At 34.1% G+C, this 19,109-nt stretch overlaps 1 protein-coding gene across 11 annotated transcripts in view; it reads left to right on the top strand.

The window, feature by feature from the left end:
* Nucleotides 1–19,109, top strand: part of SNX13 (sorting nexin 13) — a 157,293-nt gene that overhangs the window by 106,502 nt on the left and 31,682 nt on the right. For 5 of the 11 annotated variants that reach the window (XM_064575186.1, XM_064575187.1, XM_064575184.1 and 2 more), the window contains exons 19-26: nt 5,245–5,352; nt 7,109–7,165; nt 7,788–7,898; nt 11,805–11,966; nt 13,427–13,498; nt 16,154–16,299; nt 16,546–16,614; nt 18,277–18,389. In XM_064575186.1, coding sequence (XP_064431256.1) covers nt 5,245–5,352; nt 7,109–7,165; nt 7,788–7,898; nt 11,805–11,966; nt 13,427–13,498; nt 16,154–16,299; nt 16,546–16,614; nt 18,277–18,389 — 838 coding nt within the window. The remainder of the gene's footprint in view (nt 1–5,244; nt 5,353–7,108; nt 7,166–7,787; nt 7,899–11,804; nt 11,967–13,426; nt 13,499–16,153; nt 16,300–16,545; nt 16,615–18,276; nt 18,390–19,109) is intronic. The other 6 variants (XM_045864600.3, XM_045864601.3, XM_064575193.1 and 3 more) reach the window with 4 other exon arrangements.

Raw genomic sequence — 19,109 nt, forward strand, 5'->3', positions numbered from 1 at the left:
GTTGTTTTATAAACACAACCTAAATTAAATTTAACATTAACCAAATAATGTTTTTAATTCTTACTAAATACAACCCTTTTGTTTTATAGAAGTATATGGACCCTTAAGGATAACACATGTAAACAAGTTATTTCTCTGCTTTACTTTTTTATTAAATACTTTCTTCTTTAACTTTGAAAAGTAGATTATCACCAGATGAATTGCAATATGTGATCTGTGGAATTTAACTTCTGAGAATCTTTTATTTCATTCAAAGTTTTTAAATATGCGGTGATATTAAACCAATAAAAATAATAATTACTGGTGATGTTTGGACAGAAGCTTTGAAATGGCATTGTATTATTTGAGTAATCAGAAAATACCTTTTTCAGTTAAGATAGTGGAAAAAATATGGTTGATACCATGATAATCTCATTAAAATATTTTGTGAATAGAGTGAGATAAACTATTAATGGCTTAAAGGTGATTAAAAACAGATTAGTGTTGGCTCCAGAAGCCCATATGAAAAAGACTATTTTTTTTTTTTAAAGATTTTATTTATTTATTCATGATAGACAGAGAGAGAGAGAAACATAGGGAGGAGCGGGCTCCCAAGGAGCAGGAAGCCCGATGCGGGACTCGATCGCAGGACCCTGGGATCATGACCTGAGCCGAAGGCAGATGCTTAACCATCTGAGCCACCCAGGCGCCCGAAAAAGACTATTTTGAATCATAAGGAAATTAATAACTTCAGGCATGCCTGTTCTATTTTTGTTGTTGAATAGATCACCATGTTTCTTGATTTGTTTCATGTTTAGCTTGATTTTTGTGTTTTTTTTTTTGCAGAGGTGAAAGAATTTTCTGTCCCACATTGAAGAAATAAATAATTGCTTTGATTTTTTAAATATTGCCTGTTTTGTATGCTAAAATCCCACAGCTTATGTATCTTTCTCCCCATCCTCACACTTTAACCAAGCAAGACAAATTTAAGATAATATGAATTGCTAGGAAGTAGTTTTATTTACTTGCAAATCAATGAGAATTTGGTATAATGTGAAATTTTCTAGTCTAGGAATGTAAATGTCATGTTTACATATTGACAAATACAAGTGAAGAACATACTTTAAAAAAACTTTATTAATAGAACAGTTCATACAGAAATTCTTTTTCTTTTTTTTTTTAATATTTATTTATTTGACAGAGAGATAGAGAGAGAGTACAGGTAGGCAGAGAGGCAGGCAGAGGGAGAGGGAGAAGCAGGCTCTCCGCTGAGCAGGAAGCCGATGTGGGGCTCGATCCCAGGACCCTGGGATCGTGACCTGAGCTGAAGGCAGACACTCAACCGACTGAGCCACCCAGTCGCCCCCAGAAATTCTTTTTCAATACAGCATCAAAAATTAAATGAAATTAATAAAGTGAATTCATTTTTGAGAGGGCTCAGTACAGGCAAAGTGGTTTTGACTTTGTGTTTCCTATCAAGTTCTGTTAGTGTTTAATAAGTACTTAACTATTTAGATTGCTCACAGAGCTTAAGAATTTAAAAACAAAGCTTGTGAGTGAAAATGTAGCTTTAAGCAAAATGCTAAGCATTTGTAAATAAGATTCAGGCTGTTTGCCTCTTAGCTCTGCTTTACCTGTAGTTTTAAATTTAAATCTCTCATAAAATAGAAGAAAAATGCAGTGACTGAATAGTAATACATCCATTGGTAACAGTACAACCTGTTGACACAAATGAATTTTAACTCCATAGAGCTCTTGAAGTGTTAACATTTTTTAAAACAGGTTTTGTTTAACTTTGTGATGTGAACTTTTTCCAGTCTAAATATATAAAAACATTTATTTTCTTTAAAGATTTTTTAGCCTCATTTGATATTTTATGGGTAAAGATTTATAAAATTGAAAGAAAATAATTAAAAAATTAAATGTGACATTATTTTAGAAATCGCCTGAACCTACGCATTTATTTATTCAACAAATATGTATTAAGTTTTTTCTCTGTGCTTGGTACTGTTCTCAGTGCTGGTAATATATCAGTGAACAGGACAGACCAAGTCCTTGCCTCTCGGAGCTTACATTCTAGTAGACACTGCATTACTGTTACACTGGGTGAATTGTATATTAGTACTGATAAAATACTAGTGATTTAGAAAATATTAAGTATGCATTAAGGTAACTGAGTAAAAGTATTTATGTGCCTGGCTATAAACCAATTTTGAATCCTTCTAACAAAATTTCAGGCATGCTCTTTGAATTTTCCAGTAGTGCATCAGGAAGACATAATTCAATGTAGAAAGATAAAATCTTTTATTTTGGAATGTTTATGAAATATATATATCTGAGTTCTTTGTGAACATGAAATACTCTTTAATTTATGTGAGTTCTTATGTTCAGGCAAATTTCTAATTTTTTTTCTTTACATGCTTTAAAAAAATTTCTTGAATTTTTGGCAGAGGGAATTATATTACCTTTCAGGGAGTGGGCTACTTCTTACTTGTACTTATAAAATCTTTAAAATACCAAACTTGTAATGAGTTTAATATAGAGTATAAATTTCACCATTTTTTCCTTTTATAATAATAATATTTGAGAGAACTGTCAGTCATTAATGCTTCTGTTCCAGATAATTTTAAAACGAGTTTGATAATCTAGGCTTTAAGAAAATAACTTTTTTGGCATTTAATTTGTTTTCTTTTTCTTTTTCTTTTTTTTTTTAAAGGTTTTATTTATTTGACAGAGAGATAGAGCACAAGTAGACAGAGCCGGCAGGCAGAGGGAGAGAGAGAAGCAGGCTCTCCGCTGAGCAGGGAGCCCGACGCGGGCTTGATCCCAGGACTCTGGGATCATGACCTGCGCCGAAGGCAGACGCTTAATGACTGAGCCACCCAGGCGCCCCTAATTTGTTTTTTTCTAATTAACAAGGTTTAATATTTTAAAGTTTCTGAAATAAATTGTTGTTTTATTGCAAACTGCTATATTCCTTTGATGTATTAATTTGCTAGGGCTACCGTAACAAAATACAACAGACTGAGTGGCTTAAACAATAAAAAAAATTTTCTTTCAGTTCAGGAACCTAGAAGTCCAAAATCAAGGTGTTGGTGAATTTGGTTTCTCCTGAGCCATCTCCCCTTAGCGTTCAGATGGACACCCTTTTCTCTGTGGCTCCACATGGCCTTTTCTTTGTGTGCTCACCTCCTTCATGTCTCTTTGTGTGTTCAGATTTTCTCGTCTTAAAGACACCAGTCCCAGTCACATTAGATTAGGGCCCACCCTGAGGGCTTTGTTTTAATTAATCCCCTCTCTAAAGGCGCTATCTGCAAATACAGCCACATTCTGGAGTACTAGAGGTTAAGGATTCAATGTATGACGTTGGGGCAATACCTTTCGGCCCATAACATCTTTGTATTACCAGAATAAAGTATGTATTCTGTAAAGTTAAGTCAGTAGTTAAAGATGATGTAGAAAAGTAATATTCCAGCAAATTAAATAACTTTTGGGACACCTTGAAAAACTTAATTTATTTCCATAAGGTATATAAGGTATGATTTTTTTAATTCATAAAACCAGGAACTCTCCACTGGACATTTGATATTCAATGAGGACCCATTCTAATACTTTTGTGAGCAACCAAATTTGTGAATATGGCTACAGCATAACATTTGCCCTGTAAATTGCAACTTTCCTTTTTTGTTTTTCTTGCCTTTGCTGAGGCAAAAGAACTGCCTTTACCTTTCATGTATAACATACAATGAACTTATTCACATTATAGTTGCAGGCAACCATCAGATTTGCCATTCCATTTAATAATTTTTTAGAATCTTCCAGTTTGGAGATGAAAATTAACTTAAACCTTTTCATTTCCTCTTTAATCTCTGCACCAGGAATGAGTTTTCTTTACAGAAACATTACTGTTGATGTTTTTAAACAAAGGATGGTTTTAGAAAGTTTGTTTTAGTTTAGGACATGTATCACATGGGAAAAACAGGAAGGCTGCTTGAAGTTTCAGTTACTAGGCTTTTGGCCAGCCACAGTCAATAGCTAAATGACTTTCCTCCCGTGCTGTGTTAGTAGCTGGTGTAGTTAAACTCTGTGCTTTAGCAAGGCACAGCACATTACTATATATGTGGGCCTTTGAAGGTGCACCCAAATGTTAAGTCTGTAAATGCTAGACCTAAGAGCATATACACTTACTTGGTGCTTGTGGTCTTGCAAAGATACGATACATACTAATGGCTTTTAGGTTTTTTTCTTAATAATCTCTGAGTTTATTTTTCATGTGTTTGATGGGGAAGAAGTGTCCATGTTGTACTACAGTTGTTTATATACAGAGTTGTAATAAAACTGTAATCAATATTTTGAAATTTGCCTTTTCTATTTTTTTTTTTTTTTAAAGATTTTATTTATTTGACAGAGAGAGACACAGCGAGAGAGGGAACACAAGCAGGGGGAGTGGGAGAGGGAGAAGCAGGCCCCCCACGGAGCAGGGAGCCTGATGCGGGACTCGATCCCAGAACCCTGGGATCATGACCTGAGCCGAAGGCAGATGCTTAACAACTGAGCCACCCAGGCGCCCCACCTTTTCTATTTTTAATAACTAGCTATTAGGATGATTAACTGATTGACAGTCATCAATATTAAAAAAGATTTCTTTAGTAGATTTCTTAAGCCAGGAACTCATGGGTCTTTGGTCTTTAAAAATATATTTGCTAATACTTTATTCACAAGTCAAAGTGTTAAGGAAAATATTTTAAAACCTTTTATTATTGATAATTTTGAACAAAATTAGAGTATTAAAAAGGAAACCCCATGTGGACATCATTCCTCTTTTTTTTTTTTTTTTAAAGATTTTATTTATTTATTTGACAGAGAGAGAGACAGCGAGAGCAGGAACACAAGCAGGGGGAGTGGGAGAGGCAGAAGCAGGCTTCCTGCCGAGCAGGGAGCCCGATGTGGGACTCGATCCCAGGACCCTGGGATCATGACCTGAGCCGAAGGCAGACGCTTAACAACTGAGCCACCCAGGCGCCCACATCATTCCTCTTTATCAGTTATCCATGTTTGTCATTCTTGATTGAAAATACTCCTTTATAAATAAGTAGCATTAGAACTGTGGACATACTTTCTGATTTTTGCTTAATAGAATATATTACAAAATAATCTGTTAAAGATGCTTTTGATATATAGAGGAATTGTTCCTTGGAAAATGCTTTTCATTTTTTGTAAAAAAAAAAAAAAAACTAAAATTATTGAATGTATTTTATCTTCTAGTTTGAAAATCTATCAAGCATATTGAAGCTTCCTGGTAAAAAGACTTTTAATAATATGGATAGAGATTTTTTAGAAAAAAGAAAAAAGGATTTAAATGCATATTTGCAGGTAAGTCCATGTTTATTATTACCCATAGATTTTCATTTTAATGTAGCCTACAGATATAGTAGATTTCTTTATTAAAGAATGTTTTAATATAATAGTGGAATAGTAACCACTTTTCAGTAGTATGTCACATCTGTTCAGTAATTTATCAATATTCTCTGTTTTCTGGACACTGCTAGGGATTTTGTCACTTCAGGTTTAGATGAATACACACACACAGGCACACATGTGTCTTACACATTACTGTAAAGTCTAGGTGTTTTATGGTACACTAAACAGATAAATGTTTCCAGTTCACTAGGTAGTTGCTCTTCAAAGCTAGCATATTTTCATTCCTGATAAATGCCTCCTATGGTCCACAGTAAGTCTAAGACTTCTAAAATTACAGGATAATTCAAAAGAGGAATAGATCTGAGGGACTATTTCTTACATGTAGTATTCTAGGTATGTAGATTTTCTATTGTGGAATAACAAAACTTGTCTCACAAAGTTATTTATCCCAGAAAAAAACTTTTAGACCTGGGTACCCAGATGTCAGATATAATAATAATATCACGTTATAGTTTTTTATACTAATGAATGATTTGTAAAGGTTTTTCATCAAATAGACCTGGCTTTAGCCCAGGTATGTAATGTTCCATTATTTAGACCCCCTACTCCACCCTCTAGAACAGGGGTCAGCAAATTGCAGGCTGCAGACCAAATCTAGTTCACCATATGTTTTATTGAGTTTTATTGGAACACAGCCATCCATTCAGTTTATTATTGCCTAGTACAGCTTTTACATTTTGCTACAGTAGAGTTGAGTAGTTTCAGCAAAGACACAGTGGACTACAAAACCGAAAGTAATTATTATCTGGACCTTTGCAGAAAAGTTTGCTGACCCTTCCCTCGTATGTAGTGAAACTTAGCTAATGCTATACTGGATATTTTGTTTGGAAGGTTTCTCTCTCTCTTAAGCATTTATAAAAACATTTGTAAGTTTGATTTGGTTTGTTTATAACCATAATTGTAATTCCATGGCATTATTATTTCCTGGAAAGATAGCAAAACATATAATTCTCTTATTATTTACCTTTGTCTTCTGACTTAAAGCTGGATGTGTGATATGATTCGTATGACTCTTGTCAAACACTGGTTTTTTAATTTAAAAAATTTTTTAAAGATTTTTTTTGAGAGCAAGGGAGCACAAGTTGGGGGAGGGGCAGAGGCAGGGGGAGAGGGAATTGCAAGCCAACTCCATGCTGAGCACAGAGCCCAACTCGGGGCTTGGTCTCACAACCCTGAGATCCATCACCTGAGCTGAAATTGAGTCAGACGGATGCTTAACCGACTGTGCCACCAGGGACCCCAAACACTTTGATTTTTTTAATATGTTAGCTTTAATTGTATAAAAATCTGTATCAGTTATGTGTAAGATTTAAAAGACTTTTTCCCAAATCTGGTGCCATAAATGTATCTTTTAAATATGGCTGTACCAAATATATTGTAGCTGATGAACTCAAGATATGTCAAAATAACGTTCCATTGAAGGCATTAAGGTAGAATGTTAGGTTGTATCATTAACAGTTGTGAAAGCGGTATGTTCAGATTATTTTATGTACTTTCTATTAATGTTAACTTTAGAATTAGGATGTGATAAACATAACAGTTTACTAATGTGGATCTTCGTAGTATAAGCTATAAGACCTGAAAATGGACTATAGTAGTCTCCTCCCCTTATCTGTGGTTTTTGCTTTCCGTGGTTTTACTTACCCAGTCAGCCATGGCCATGGTCCAGAAGCAGATGATTGTCCTTCTGATGAATTGTCAGAAGGTCAGTAGTAGCCTAATGCTGTGTCACAATACATATGTCATTCACCTCACCTCATCTAATTATGTAGGCATTTTCTCATCTCTTATCATCACAAGAAGAAGGGTGAGTACAGAACAGTAAGATATTTTGAGAGAGAGACCACATTCACAGTATATTGCATATACTTTTATTACAGCATATTGTTATAATTGTTCTATTTTATTGTTATTATTGTTAATCTCTTACTCTGCCTAATTTATAAATAAAGCTTTATCACAGGTATGTATGTATGTATAGGAAAAACCAGTATATGTAGGGTTCGATACTATCTTTGGTTTCAGGACTCCACTGGGGGGATTGGAATATATCCCCCATGGAGAAAGGGGAATGCTATAGTAAATACATTTGACAACTGTCACAGTAGATGCATTGAAAGTCAAAAAAGCAGATGGGAAGAATATACACCGAACTATTACTGGTCATAGAATTATTGATGACTTTATTTATAAACTGTGTAATTGGTTTTTTAAATACAAAATTAAAATTCTGTAGATGCTTAATTTTCTAGCAGATAAAATTATAGATAGGAGTTAATTTCCAATACCGTATCTATGTAGGATATCTTCTTTTTTTCCCCCATTAGTTACTGTTGACTCCTGAAATGATGAAAGCATCCCCAGCTTTGGCTCACTATGTGTATGATTTCCTTGAGAACAAAGCCTACAGTAAAGGGAAAGGGGATTTTGCTCGCAAGGTAAGCAGACCATTGCATTGGTTTTCTTTATAGGTCTGTTTTCATCATTTTTAAAAAAGATTTTAATTATTTACTTGAGGGAGAGTGAGAGAGCACAGAGGGAGAGGGAGAAGCAGGCTCCCCACTGAGCGGGTAGCCTGACACGGTACTCAATCCCAGGACCCCGAGATCATGACTTGAGCTGAAGGCAGCCTCTTAACTGACTGAGCCGCCCAGGCACTCCTTCATACATTTTTAAATAAAAGAAAATAAATTTACATTTGTAAGTTTTAAAACCGGAAAGTTTTATTAAATGCTTTTTGACATGTTTATCTTCTATGGTTTATTAAGCCTGCTATTGATAGGCATATCTGATAAATATAAACTATTTTTACGTGTAGATTAAAATCTAGCAGGAGCTTAAAAGAAAGAAAAAAGACTTTTTGAAATAATGCAGTGAGGAACATTTGCCTAAGATAGGTCCCAAGCTTTTCAATAACTTGAGGAGGAGCCATTTCTTACTGACAGGAAGGGTCTTTTACTTGGAATGAGGATAAGAAAAATGTTCAATAGGTTATGTTCCTGAAAGTATTTATGCCCCTTGGGTGAAATCTTTATTATTTAAAATTTCTTTGGGGATATGGGTCCTAAACTTGGAATTAGATGGTAGGTTAAGACAATAAATGACAAAGTGCTCAAATCGGGCAAGATAGTTTAGTGATTGAGAACACAGACTTTGGAATTAGTCTTTGGTTTAAATCCCTGCTCTGCCATTTACTAGCTGTGACCTGCAACATGTTAGTTACTTCACGTTTTGGTCCTTTAGTTTTCCCAAGAAATGAAGATACTAATCCTCATTTTACAGCATTGTACAAGTCAAATGTGATATTCCATGTATGACAGCACCTGGCACTTCATTAACTTCAGAATAAATGTTGCCTCTTCGTAGGAGTGGCGGCAGTCATAGTGGGAGCAGTAACAGCAGTTGGGAGGCCTGGGTGAATAGTGGGTAGGAACTCTGTAGTTTTATACCTTTTCAAAAGTCTAAAATTATTTCAAAATGAAAATTAAAAACAAACAAAAAGTGACTTCCCTGCCACTCCTCCCTGCGCTCTGAAAAGACTAAAAAAAAAAAAAAATATGGAACTGGTACAAAATAAGTAAGAATTAACTGGTACAGAATAAGTAAGAATTAAACATAAGAACTGTGTATGATTACTCTAGGGTGTTGGGTTTTAACATCCAAGCGGATATTAACATTTTTTAGTGGAGTGTTTTAATAACAAGTTCCATATTATGTGCCTGATAATGGTGGGGGGACAGTGTGGTGAAATGTCTTTGTATTTCGTGATTGAAGTGATTGAGTTTAAATTTCAACTCTAAGTGGTTTTATTGTCAGTAGAGATGCCTTCTAGTGTTCCATCTTTTTGATATTTACCTTATTTTCTCTCAAGATTTTATCAATTTTAAGAAGAACTAATAAATCAATAACAGCTTTTTTGAGATAAAAGAAATGTTACCTCAAATGTACACAATTTCTTTTTGTCGACCATAGTACTGTGTGTGTAGAGCATATATATGCTCTATATATCTGGACAGCTGTGTATTGCTTTTTAAAAATATTACCACTGGAATCTAAAGATCCTCTGAATCTTTCTGGAAGTCCATAGTAACATACATTTTTCATAAATCATATTGGCTGTTACCAAGGTCATCTTGACCTCTTTTAGATTGGCAAAATAATTTTTATGCACATCAAGAATTAGGGGTTTTCAGCTACATTTCCTTTTTGGCTAAATTATAATTTAATATTTTTTTCTTAATTATATTTCACTGAAAATTAAGTAGGTATTAGAGAAATCATCTGCAAACATCTCAGTGGCTATCAGAGCTTGAGAAATAATACTTTATAACATATTAACCTGGTCACAGAGTTTGTCTAGCCTTTCAAAATATGTGGGCAATTCCTAGGAAGAGTAACTAACACACAGTCTTCCTTTATTCACACTGTTTCTTTCTATCCAGTTTGATACTACGGTGTGAAGGCATTTTTTAAGCTATAGTTAAGGGACCTAAATTTAAATTAAAATTACTTTGTGTTGTTACTGATACACATAATTGAAGTGATAATGCAGGGAAAACATCTTTGGTAAGTCAGGCCAAGTGTACACTTATGCTGGTGATCCATAATTCATTCCTCTGCTTGGTAATTTACAAGTTTGTTTTTTTGTTTTAAGCACGTGTTTTAAGACAAATCCTGTTTGTGGAAATCTTGTCATACAGCGATGGACTCTGTTTTTATGCTTCTGAAATTCTGCTTTTTTCAGGATTAGGCATCAAAATCACCTGTGGAGGTTTTTCCATCCCTCTAGTTCACCCATTCCCCGTCCCCAATACAGATGCTTGGGCTTTACCCTCAGAATTGAAAAACAAAAAACAAAAAGGAAAAAGGAAAAAAAATAGATTCTGTAGGTCTAGGATAGTGCACAGGCAACTATTTATAATTATTAACTAATACATGATACAGATTTAGGTTCTGTTATTTAAGAGTATCAGTGGTAGTTTAGCCCCATGTCTGGTGTGAGGCTACATACACATACACACATATGTAGTTTTACCCACAAGTGCACATGCACACAGAGTTAGCTTCACCTTTTTAGCCTTTTTATCTCTGTATCTGTGTACCAGTGGTAGTGTTTTTCAGACCCTTCTCTGTACTTGTTTTTGTCCTTTGGTTCTCTTCTGAATTGTTCTATTGTGACAATGTCCCTCCTAAATGTTGCATATTCCATCAAGCATATCTAGAGCACTATTGACTCAGCTTAATCCAAAGAGTAACTAAAACTTCCAATTATTTTATGGCTATCTTGAAATTCATTTGTTGTCGTTTTTTTATAGCACTTATTTAACCTTTTCTAGTTTTTCTTAATGGAAACCATGAAAACATACTAGAGTGAAGGAGTTTTATCTTCTTGATACCATCTCTTAACATTGTGCTATGTTCCTGAAGTAGTGGAGTTCAGTGTCTTTTAGTTTTTTGTTTTTGTTTTTGTTTTTTTTTGGTAGGGAACATAATTTGTTTCTGCATTAGTTCTTATGAGAGTCACACTTTCTGGAAAATATTCTTGTAGATTTTTTATGACTTTGATTTTGTGTCCCTTTTTTGTTTTTTTCTTTGTTTCTGTTAAAATTCTCAGAGTTCCATATGCAGACTATTTTGGTTTCTAGATGTTTCTTCCTTTCTTAATTGAAATTATCTGACATTTGTGCAGTCAGAATGTCAATTTTAATGCTTCCTATCCCCCTGGAGATTATTCCTTTTTATATTTCTGATCATATTTTCTTTTATAGTTTTTCTTTTCTGTCTTACTAAAGGATTCCATAGTCCCTCTATAGATTCTGAGCATGTAATGTAACCAAAAAATTATTTTAAAAAATAAATCTTAGTTACTTGTTAGTTACTTGAGCTTTCTGCTTATTTTATCTGCTTGTTTATTTTTCATTGTCTCCTCAAAATACCTATGTTATTATTGCCTTGAATTGTAGCAGAAGTATGTTGTGGCTAATTCCGTTTGCACCAATTTCTGTTTTGGAAAATGTTTTATTTATTTTAGCTTATTTCTTTAATAAGGCAGCCAAAACTTGTAATCACTAGCAACATATTTTATTTTTTGTATAAGCTAAAGCTTATATTTTCTAGCAATTGCCTTATCACCAAGTTTTTTAATCATATATTTGTGTGTGAAAATACATTTTAAGACAATACATTTTGAAGAAAGCTCTGTACTTTTAAAATGCAATTAGATATTATAGACTAGAAAGTTACTGCATTTTTCATGTGTGTTGCACTCTGTATTTTCCCAGGCTTCTCAGTTAAATAACAAGTCTGATACAATGAAGTCATGGTATAATATCTTTTCCCCTTAGATGGACACTTTTGTAAATCCACTTCGAAATTCTATGAGGAATGTTTCAAATGCAGTTAAATCCCTTCCTGATAGCTTGGCAGAGGGAATGACTAAAATGTCAGACAACATGGGCAAAATGTCAGAAAGATTAGGTCAAGACATAAAGCAATCATTTTTCAAGGTAAGAAGATGTTTTCAGTAATATCTACAGCAAACTATTTTTAAATCAACTAAGATTTATTGAGCTTCTGCTTAGATTTACCTTATTTCTTTTGAGAAGTCCAAAGCTCCCTAGACACATAGTCTTATAAAAAATAAAAAAAAATAAAGAGAATGAATTCTTATCAGAAATGGATACTGTGAAACCCAGTCACTCCTCAGGCTTTGCTGTGGTAGAATTTTGAAAGCCAGTAAAGATAACCGACATCCTTTGTACTGTTATATTCTATTATGCCATTTTTATTTTATAATGCTATTAAATTTTAAAACAATAGCAAGTGCTGTTGTGCAAATGAGCTATACTAGTATTCATCAGGAAACAAAGCCTAATTTCTCCTGCTTCACCTGACCAAGTGGCTAGGCTAGGAGATCAAAGGGAGGAAAAGTCTCACAATCATCAGGCTCTGGGGCCATCCTTAACTTGGATATACAAGTGAGTGGTATAGAAGAGTTTCATAGAGAAACATTTTCATCACATTTGCAAATACAGGTAGCAGACCAAGTTGTTTGTTACTTTCTGAGTTATACTTTTTATAATTTTCACCTACTTGTTTAACGTTATAATCAAGACTATAAAAAGAAAACTTGTTACTGTTAGAGTTTTCTATTTGTTAGATCATGTTTGAAGAGTAAATATAATATGTATATAAATATAGAATAAAAATACACACAATTTAAGAGACAACTCCTAAAATAATGTGTGTGTAAATCCATACTTTTCTATTTATTCTTATACTTTCTCTGATGCTTTATCTTTGTTTCTAATCATGGGGGGATGTACACTAACACTGGAAATGAGGATTTTTGCCAAGTGGCACTTCCGCCGATAACTACTCATATGACTTTGTACAGAAGTCACTGAGCTTTTCCCCGTTCCTTTTTCCTTACCGGCAACATGAAGGGGTTATAAGTGATCTTGATGGTCCCTGCTGTGCTGACAAATGATTTTCAACTAACACCGGTCTCTCCATTTTCCTCATAACTTATCTAAAACAGGTTAATTAGTTTCTTAAGTCTGTTAACTTACTGTCAAGCTCCTTATGGTAAAATAAAGATTGGAATTCTGTTCTCTGGCTGTGCTACTAACTTTTGGTTTTTAAATCATTTAACCTTTCTTAGCTTTAAGTTCTAAAAAGTATAGGGGTTTTACTAAGTAATCTCCCCTTCCAACTCAAAAGTCCATTTTTTTTTTAAAGAAAAAAATCTTTTGGTAATGAAGTAATCACACTTTAACATTGGGTTTCTAATTGTAGAGTGTTAATACTTTTTAATACTATACAAACTTTGTTTATATATCGTTCCAAAAATCAAATTAAATGCTATTATTATGCTTTATACTCATTTTGATTTATTATTGTATTCTTTCACTGTCTGCTTTAGTGTGTTTATTTTGCTCTGTTTTTATATACTTTTAAATGTTAGGTGCCTCCTTTAATTCCGAAGACTGACTCAGATCCTGAACATTGTCGGGTCTCAGCTCAGCTTGACGATACTGTGAGTTAATTTTATTTTTGGTAGTATTCAACTGTAATTGAAATCATACTTGGTAAATCTTTTTAACTGATTAATGAAGTATAATACGTATACCTATTACTATATACCTATGTGTATATATTATGTGTTAAGTTTGATGAATTCTTACAAACTGAACGTGTCCATATAATCAGCACTCTAAGCAAGAAACAGAATGTTACACCAATACCCCAGAAAGCCCCTAATGCTCTCTTCCTGTCACTATCCTCTCCCCCACCAAGGATAATCACTATCCTGACTTCTACCCTGCTTTTATGCTTTATATAAATGAAACTGTAAGGTATGTACTCCTTTAAGTCTGGCTTTTTTTTTTTTTGCTCAACGTTGTGATATTCTTCCGTGTTGTTTTGTGTGATTGTAGTTTCTTCATTCTTGTGGACTTACAGTACTCCATTTTGTAAATATAGTATAATTTATTTGTTGTAATATGAATAGTACTCCTGTGAACATTCTGGTACCTGTCTTTTATTTGATTAAAAAATTAAGTATACATTTCTGTGGGGTCTGTACTGAGGAATGGAATTCCTTGGTTAGAAGGTATTCATAAGTTCGGTTTTAAGAGATACTGTCAAATAGTTTTCCAAAGTGTTTGTGCTGCTTACGCTGCTGCCAGCAATGCATGAGGATTTCAATGCTCCATAGCCTGTCAACAGTCAGTATGTTGTGTCTTTTAAATTTTAGCCATTCTGGTTGTATCTCATACGGATTTCCATTTCTCTGATGACTGTGGAAAAGTTGAACCTCTTTGCATATGTTTGTTGGCCATTTGGGTGTCTTGTGTCTCTAGCTCTTTCCTCTACTTTTCTGTTGGCTTGGCTGTCTTTGTCTTTTTTGATTAACAAGAGTGCTTTATATAATCTGAATAGTGGTTCTTTGTCAGATAAAAGTATTTGTGTATTGTGAATATCTTCTAGTTGGTGTGCTTTTGTGCAAAGTATATATATAATCTGTGCATACTACAAGGTCACTAGGATCACTTGTGATTTTCTTTAAAAATCTTTTTTGTTTTAGCATGCCGAAATTTAGATTTCCCATTCATCTAGGATTGATTTTTGTGTATGGAGTGAGGGCAGTTGACCCAAGCACCATTTACTGAGAAGGCCTTCTTTTCCCAAGTGTACTGTTTCTCCCTTGTCACAAATTAGATTATCATATATGTTTGGGTCTGGGCTTTGTATTCTATTAGGCAGATTTATTTTAAAGTCATAATTATCTCCCTTCAGTTTTTCATTGAATTTCCTATAATAAACTGTATTAAACAAAGATAATATTTTATTTGCTTTTTAAGGAGTATTTTATTATGAGTTATGCTGGTATAACATTTGTAACATCATACCTTCTGTTGAAAGTTTTTACAATTTAGCTATTTATTAGAATTACCATGTCTTACCAAACTAATGAGTATATACTCAATCAGAAAATAGAGAAGTATTTATTTGCTTCTGGAGTGAAATCCGTCTCTGCCCCCCACTCCCTCACCAGCCCCAGCCATTCCTTGTTTGGTTTAGCTCTGAGTTTTCAATATGTGGAAGGGAAGGTGCACTAAGAAAATGTTTACAGTGTAACAGTGAAAATAACTCATGCTGTTTTCTCAAGATTTAAATTACAACATGGATGAGGAAATGATTGGAAAGAGTATCTTAGTGATGAAAGAATTATAAAATTACTGGCAATTATATGCAGTTTGATTGTAGTTCTAAATCTGTTTTGCTTTGTATATATTTTTTCACATCAAAGCTTTCTTGTCTTTATTTTTTTTTTAACTTTTATTTTTTTGCTCTTCTTGTAGTCATCTTTACTTTTTACATCATTAATTGAATATTCCTGTACAAATTTTTACTTGCTAAAAGTTAAAAGAAAATTTTAGGGGCGCCTGAGTGGCTCAGTTGTTAAGCATCTGCCTTCGGCTCAGGTCATGGGATCGAGCCCCGCATCAGGCTCCCTGCTCCACGGGAAGCCTGCTTCTCCCTCTCCCACACCCCCTGCTTGTGTTCCCTCTCTTGCTGTGTCTCTCTCTGTCAAATAAATAAATAAAATCTTCAAAGATTAAAAAAAAGAAAATTTTAGAAGTATAGTGAAATATGCCTTTTGTAATAACTTAGCTATATACCGGATTTTATTTTAGCTTCTTTTTCCTGAAAATACCTAAGTATGTACAACGCATTAAGCAAAACATGTTATTCTGTGTAGATTGTGTTTTGTTCTATTAAATCAGGAGAAATGTTGAGACTGTTTTGTTCTTTATCAAAAAGATGCTCCAGAAAATCGGCGAAGGGGGCCAGCATTTGCCTTATCAAAGCAGTACAGACTCTACTAAAAGTAAAAGAGCTGAATTATTTTTTCCTAAGACATCATAGATTCACTTTGAGTTTTTTTCACTACCACTTTGGAATTGTAGGGTTGTAAAATTCTGTATTCTTGCAAAATGACTGTTAAAAACCTATGTTTTTAAAAATTAGAATGAAATGTTAGGTTATGAAGACCGTAGTATAACTTATTCTCTGATCTCTGAAATTGAGTACCAATCATTTTGTAAAAGCAGCAGAAGTAGCCATTCATAGTATAGATAAATTAACTCAAATAAATGTATTTTCATTTCTTCCCATATTTTTTCAGGTGGATGACAATATTCCACTTAGGGTAATGCTGCTTCTTATGGATGAAGTATTCGACTTAAAAGAGAGAAATCAGTGGTTGCGAAGGAATATCAAAAACCTACTTCAACAGCTTATTAGAGCCACATATGGTGATACTATTAATAGGTACCAATTTTTTTTTTTTCATTCCTTAGAGCTGTTCTTACTTAGCTCTTAAACATGTACTTCTGGAAGTAGATTGTTCAACCTTTGTAGGAGAATTTTCTTCTCTGAGCCTTTTAAGATCATTAAAACAGTCTGTTGCTTTCACAGATAATTTACATACCGATTAAGTTACTTCATGAAAGGAATGCTTATTTTATACGCCTTTTAAAATTTTGACCCTACTAATTTAAATTTCTTTACTTTCAGAAAAATTGTTGACCATGTTGATTGGATGACCTCACCTGAGCAAGTAGCCGACTTAGTGAAACGTTTCAGGTATATCTTAAGACACAGTCACTTCATTCAGGTAGTACAGAGTTTAGCATTGTTATCACTAATTAACATTCACTGCTTTCCTTTTCTTCCTGACCATAAAGTTGGTTTTAATCATCACTGATGAGCAAGAAGAGTTGTAAGAATTATAAACATTTGTTCCGTGGACTTTTTGATCTTTGTTTCTTTAAAACCAGAGTAGAAAAGTATAAGAGAATAATCTTTAAGATGTTGGTTATATTTTATCACAGTAATGTGGCTTTAAAGTAATTGAAATCCTTGATTTTAAATGAAAATTTTAAAAAATATGTATGTCTCTGCCTATGGACTAATTATTAACTATTTGAACCCCTGAAAAGAATACAAATTAAGAGCAGTGATACTCCAGTTCATATGTTCATCCTACAAAAATATTCTGAACCCCTCCTCTGTGCCTAGTATTTTGCCAGTCACCAGGGACTGAGATAAAATGTAGCCCCTTCAAGGAAAGTACCACATAGTCAAGAAATAAACCTCTTTCCTAAAAGTGAAAGATAAGCAAGGCATAAATATTCATGGCATCATGTACTCTGAAGTAACAGAAGCAAGAAAGGAGCTATCAATATTGAACATTACTTGCTTGGCACTGTGCCAACTACTTTATGCGTACTTCTGATTTTACCCTATTTTATGAGATAGGGATTGGTCTCCATTTTGTTATGTGAAAAGTGAGGATTAGAGAAGTTGAGTGGCTTGTCCAAAAGCTCACATGCTGGAAAGCGGGGAACAGCAGTTTAATCTGAAGCTGGGTTTCTCCCCACTATACCATACTGTTGCCAAAAGTTAGAGCACCTGTCCGGGCATGTACATTCTGTTTCAGGGCCGGTGAATGATGTTTGGTTCACTGTGGAGCAGTGATTCTCATGTTGGAATCACTTGGAGAGCTTTAAAAAGTACTGATACTTGGATCCCATTTTTAGAGTCTGACTTAATCAGTAGAAGGCCTGAACATGAAGATTTTTTAAAGCTCACAGGTGTTTCTAATGTTCAGTCAAAGTTAAGAACAGCTGCTCTGGGGAGTCTCTCCCTCAGACCAAATTCACAGATGGAACCTTAGTTAGTGTGTTCCGTTCTTGCCTTTGGCCTGTGAATTGGAGAGTTGGAATCAAGCACGCTGAGCAAGTGAAGAAGAGGGTATATATATGTGAAAGGAATGTTGTAATCAGTCTAACTGTAAGGTGTGGATGCAGCATTAGTTTTGTATTGGCTTACTTATAAGGGACCTGAGGGAGATTAACTATAAGGTATCCAAATTCAAGATATTGTGGGGTTGTAGTTGGATCAGATGTTCAATCTCATTGAGATCAGAGGCCTACTTTGAGTTTAAATGACTGTGATGTAGTCACCTGTATATTCCATTTTGCTGTCTTTTTCACTTGTTAGTTTTTATAAGTTATTCCAGGGCAGAATTCATCTGTTACTTCTCTTATGTATATCCTTTCACACTTAAAATTGAACCCTGCTCTTAGTTACTATTTTTTGAATGTCATACCTCTATAAAATTTCAGAACTGTTTCCACTTTCTACTTACATTTGTGTTTTCTGTAGAAAATTGGGATAATTTTACTGATTTATATCATTAGAAAATGAAAATTTTTACAAAATGTATTTAATTTTCTTAAATAGAGATGCCTTTTGGCCAAATGGCATTTTAGCAGAGACTGTTCCATGCAGAGATAAAGCTATTCGAATGAGAACAAGAGTTGCAGGAAAAACTAAATTACTTTCAATTATGCCAGGTGAGTGAACAGATTTGGTAAAAATCTTACTAATATGTAGTTCTTCTGAATTTTTGGCACCGAGCATGCTGCCTATTGATTTTCGTAACTACCATTTAATGGCTTACCATGAATTAGGTAGGCACTGTTGCTGTGCATTTCTCATATATTCTTCGCTAACTCTCATGACAGTATTAAGAAGCTAGGCACTGTTAACATCGCAGCTTTATATGTGAGCAAATAGAAGCTCAAAGAGGTTAAGTAAGCCACTCCAGGTTTCAAGCTAGGAAGTGACTGTTGGGCTTCTGCTCCATGCTGAGCGACTTGAAAGCCACTGTTTTTGATCATGAGAAAAAAGTGGTGCTTTTAACCATGTCATTTGCTACCTTGAGCCATTTTGAGAATAAAGTTGATGACAAAATATGTGACAGATGAATAAAAGAACATTAAGTGTGAGGTTTTCAGGAAGTATATCTGTTCTACTTCAGAGAACATATTCTTTCAAAGAATCCCTTTATGTAGAAACATTATTAATCTCAATTAAAACATGATTCCGAAGAAAATATACTTAGTGGCATTCTTTTGGTCTAATTTGAATTACTTCTTTAGAACACTGCTGTCTTAGACTCACTTTGTCCCCCTTTTGACTTCTCTCAATAAGAGGGCCTCTATAATATGAAAAGCAATTTTGTGTGGCTGGGTGGTTGTTTGGTCCCTTCTTTAATTATGAATATCTTTGAA

This window comes from Mirounga angustirostris, unplaced genomic scaffold, assembly GCF_029215605.1.
Source record: "Mirounga angustirostris isolate CCGP_5_RB_7025 unplaced genomic scaffold, mMirAng1.0.hap1 SCAF_12, whole genome shotgun sequence".
Lineage (NCBI taxonomy): Eukaryota > Metazoa > Chordata > Mammalia > Carnivora > Phocidae > Mirounga > Mirounga angustirostris.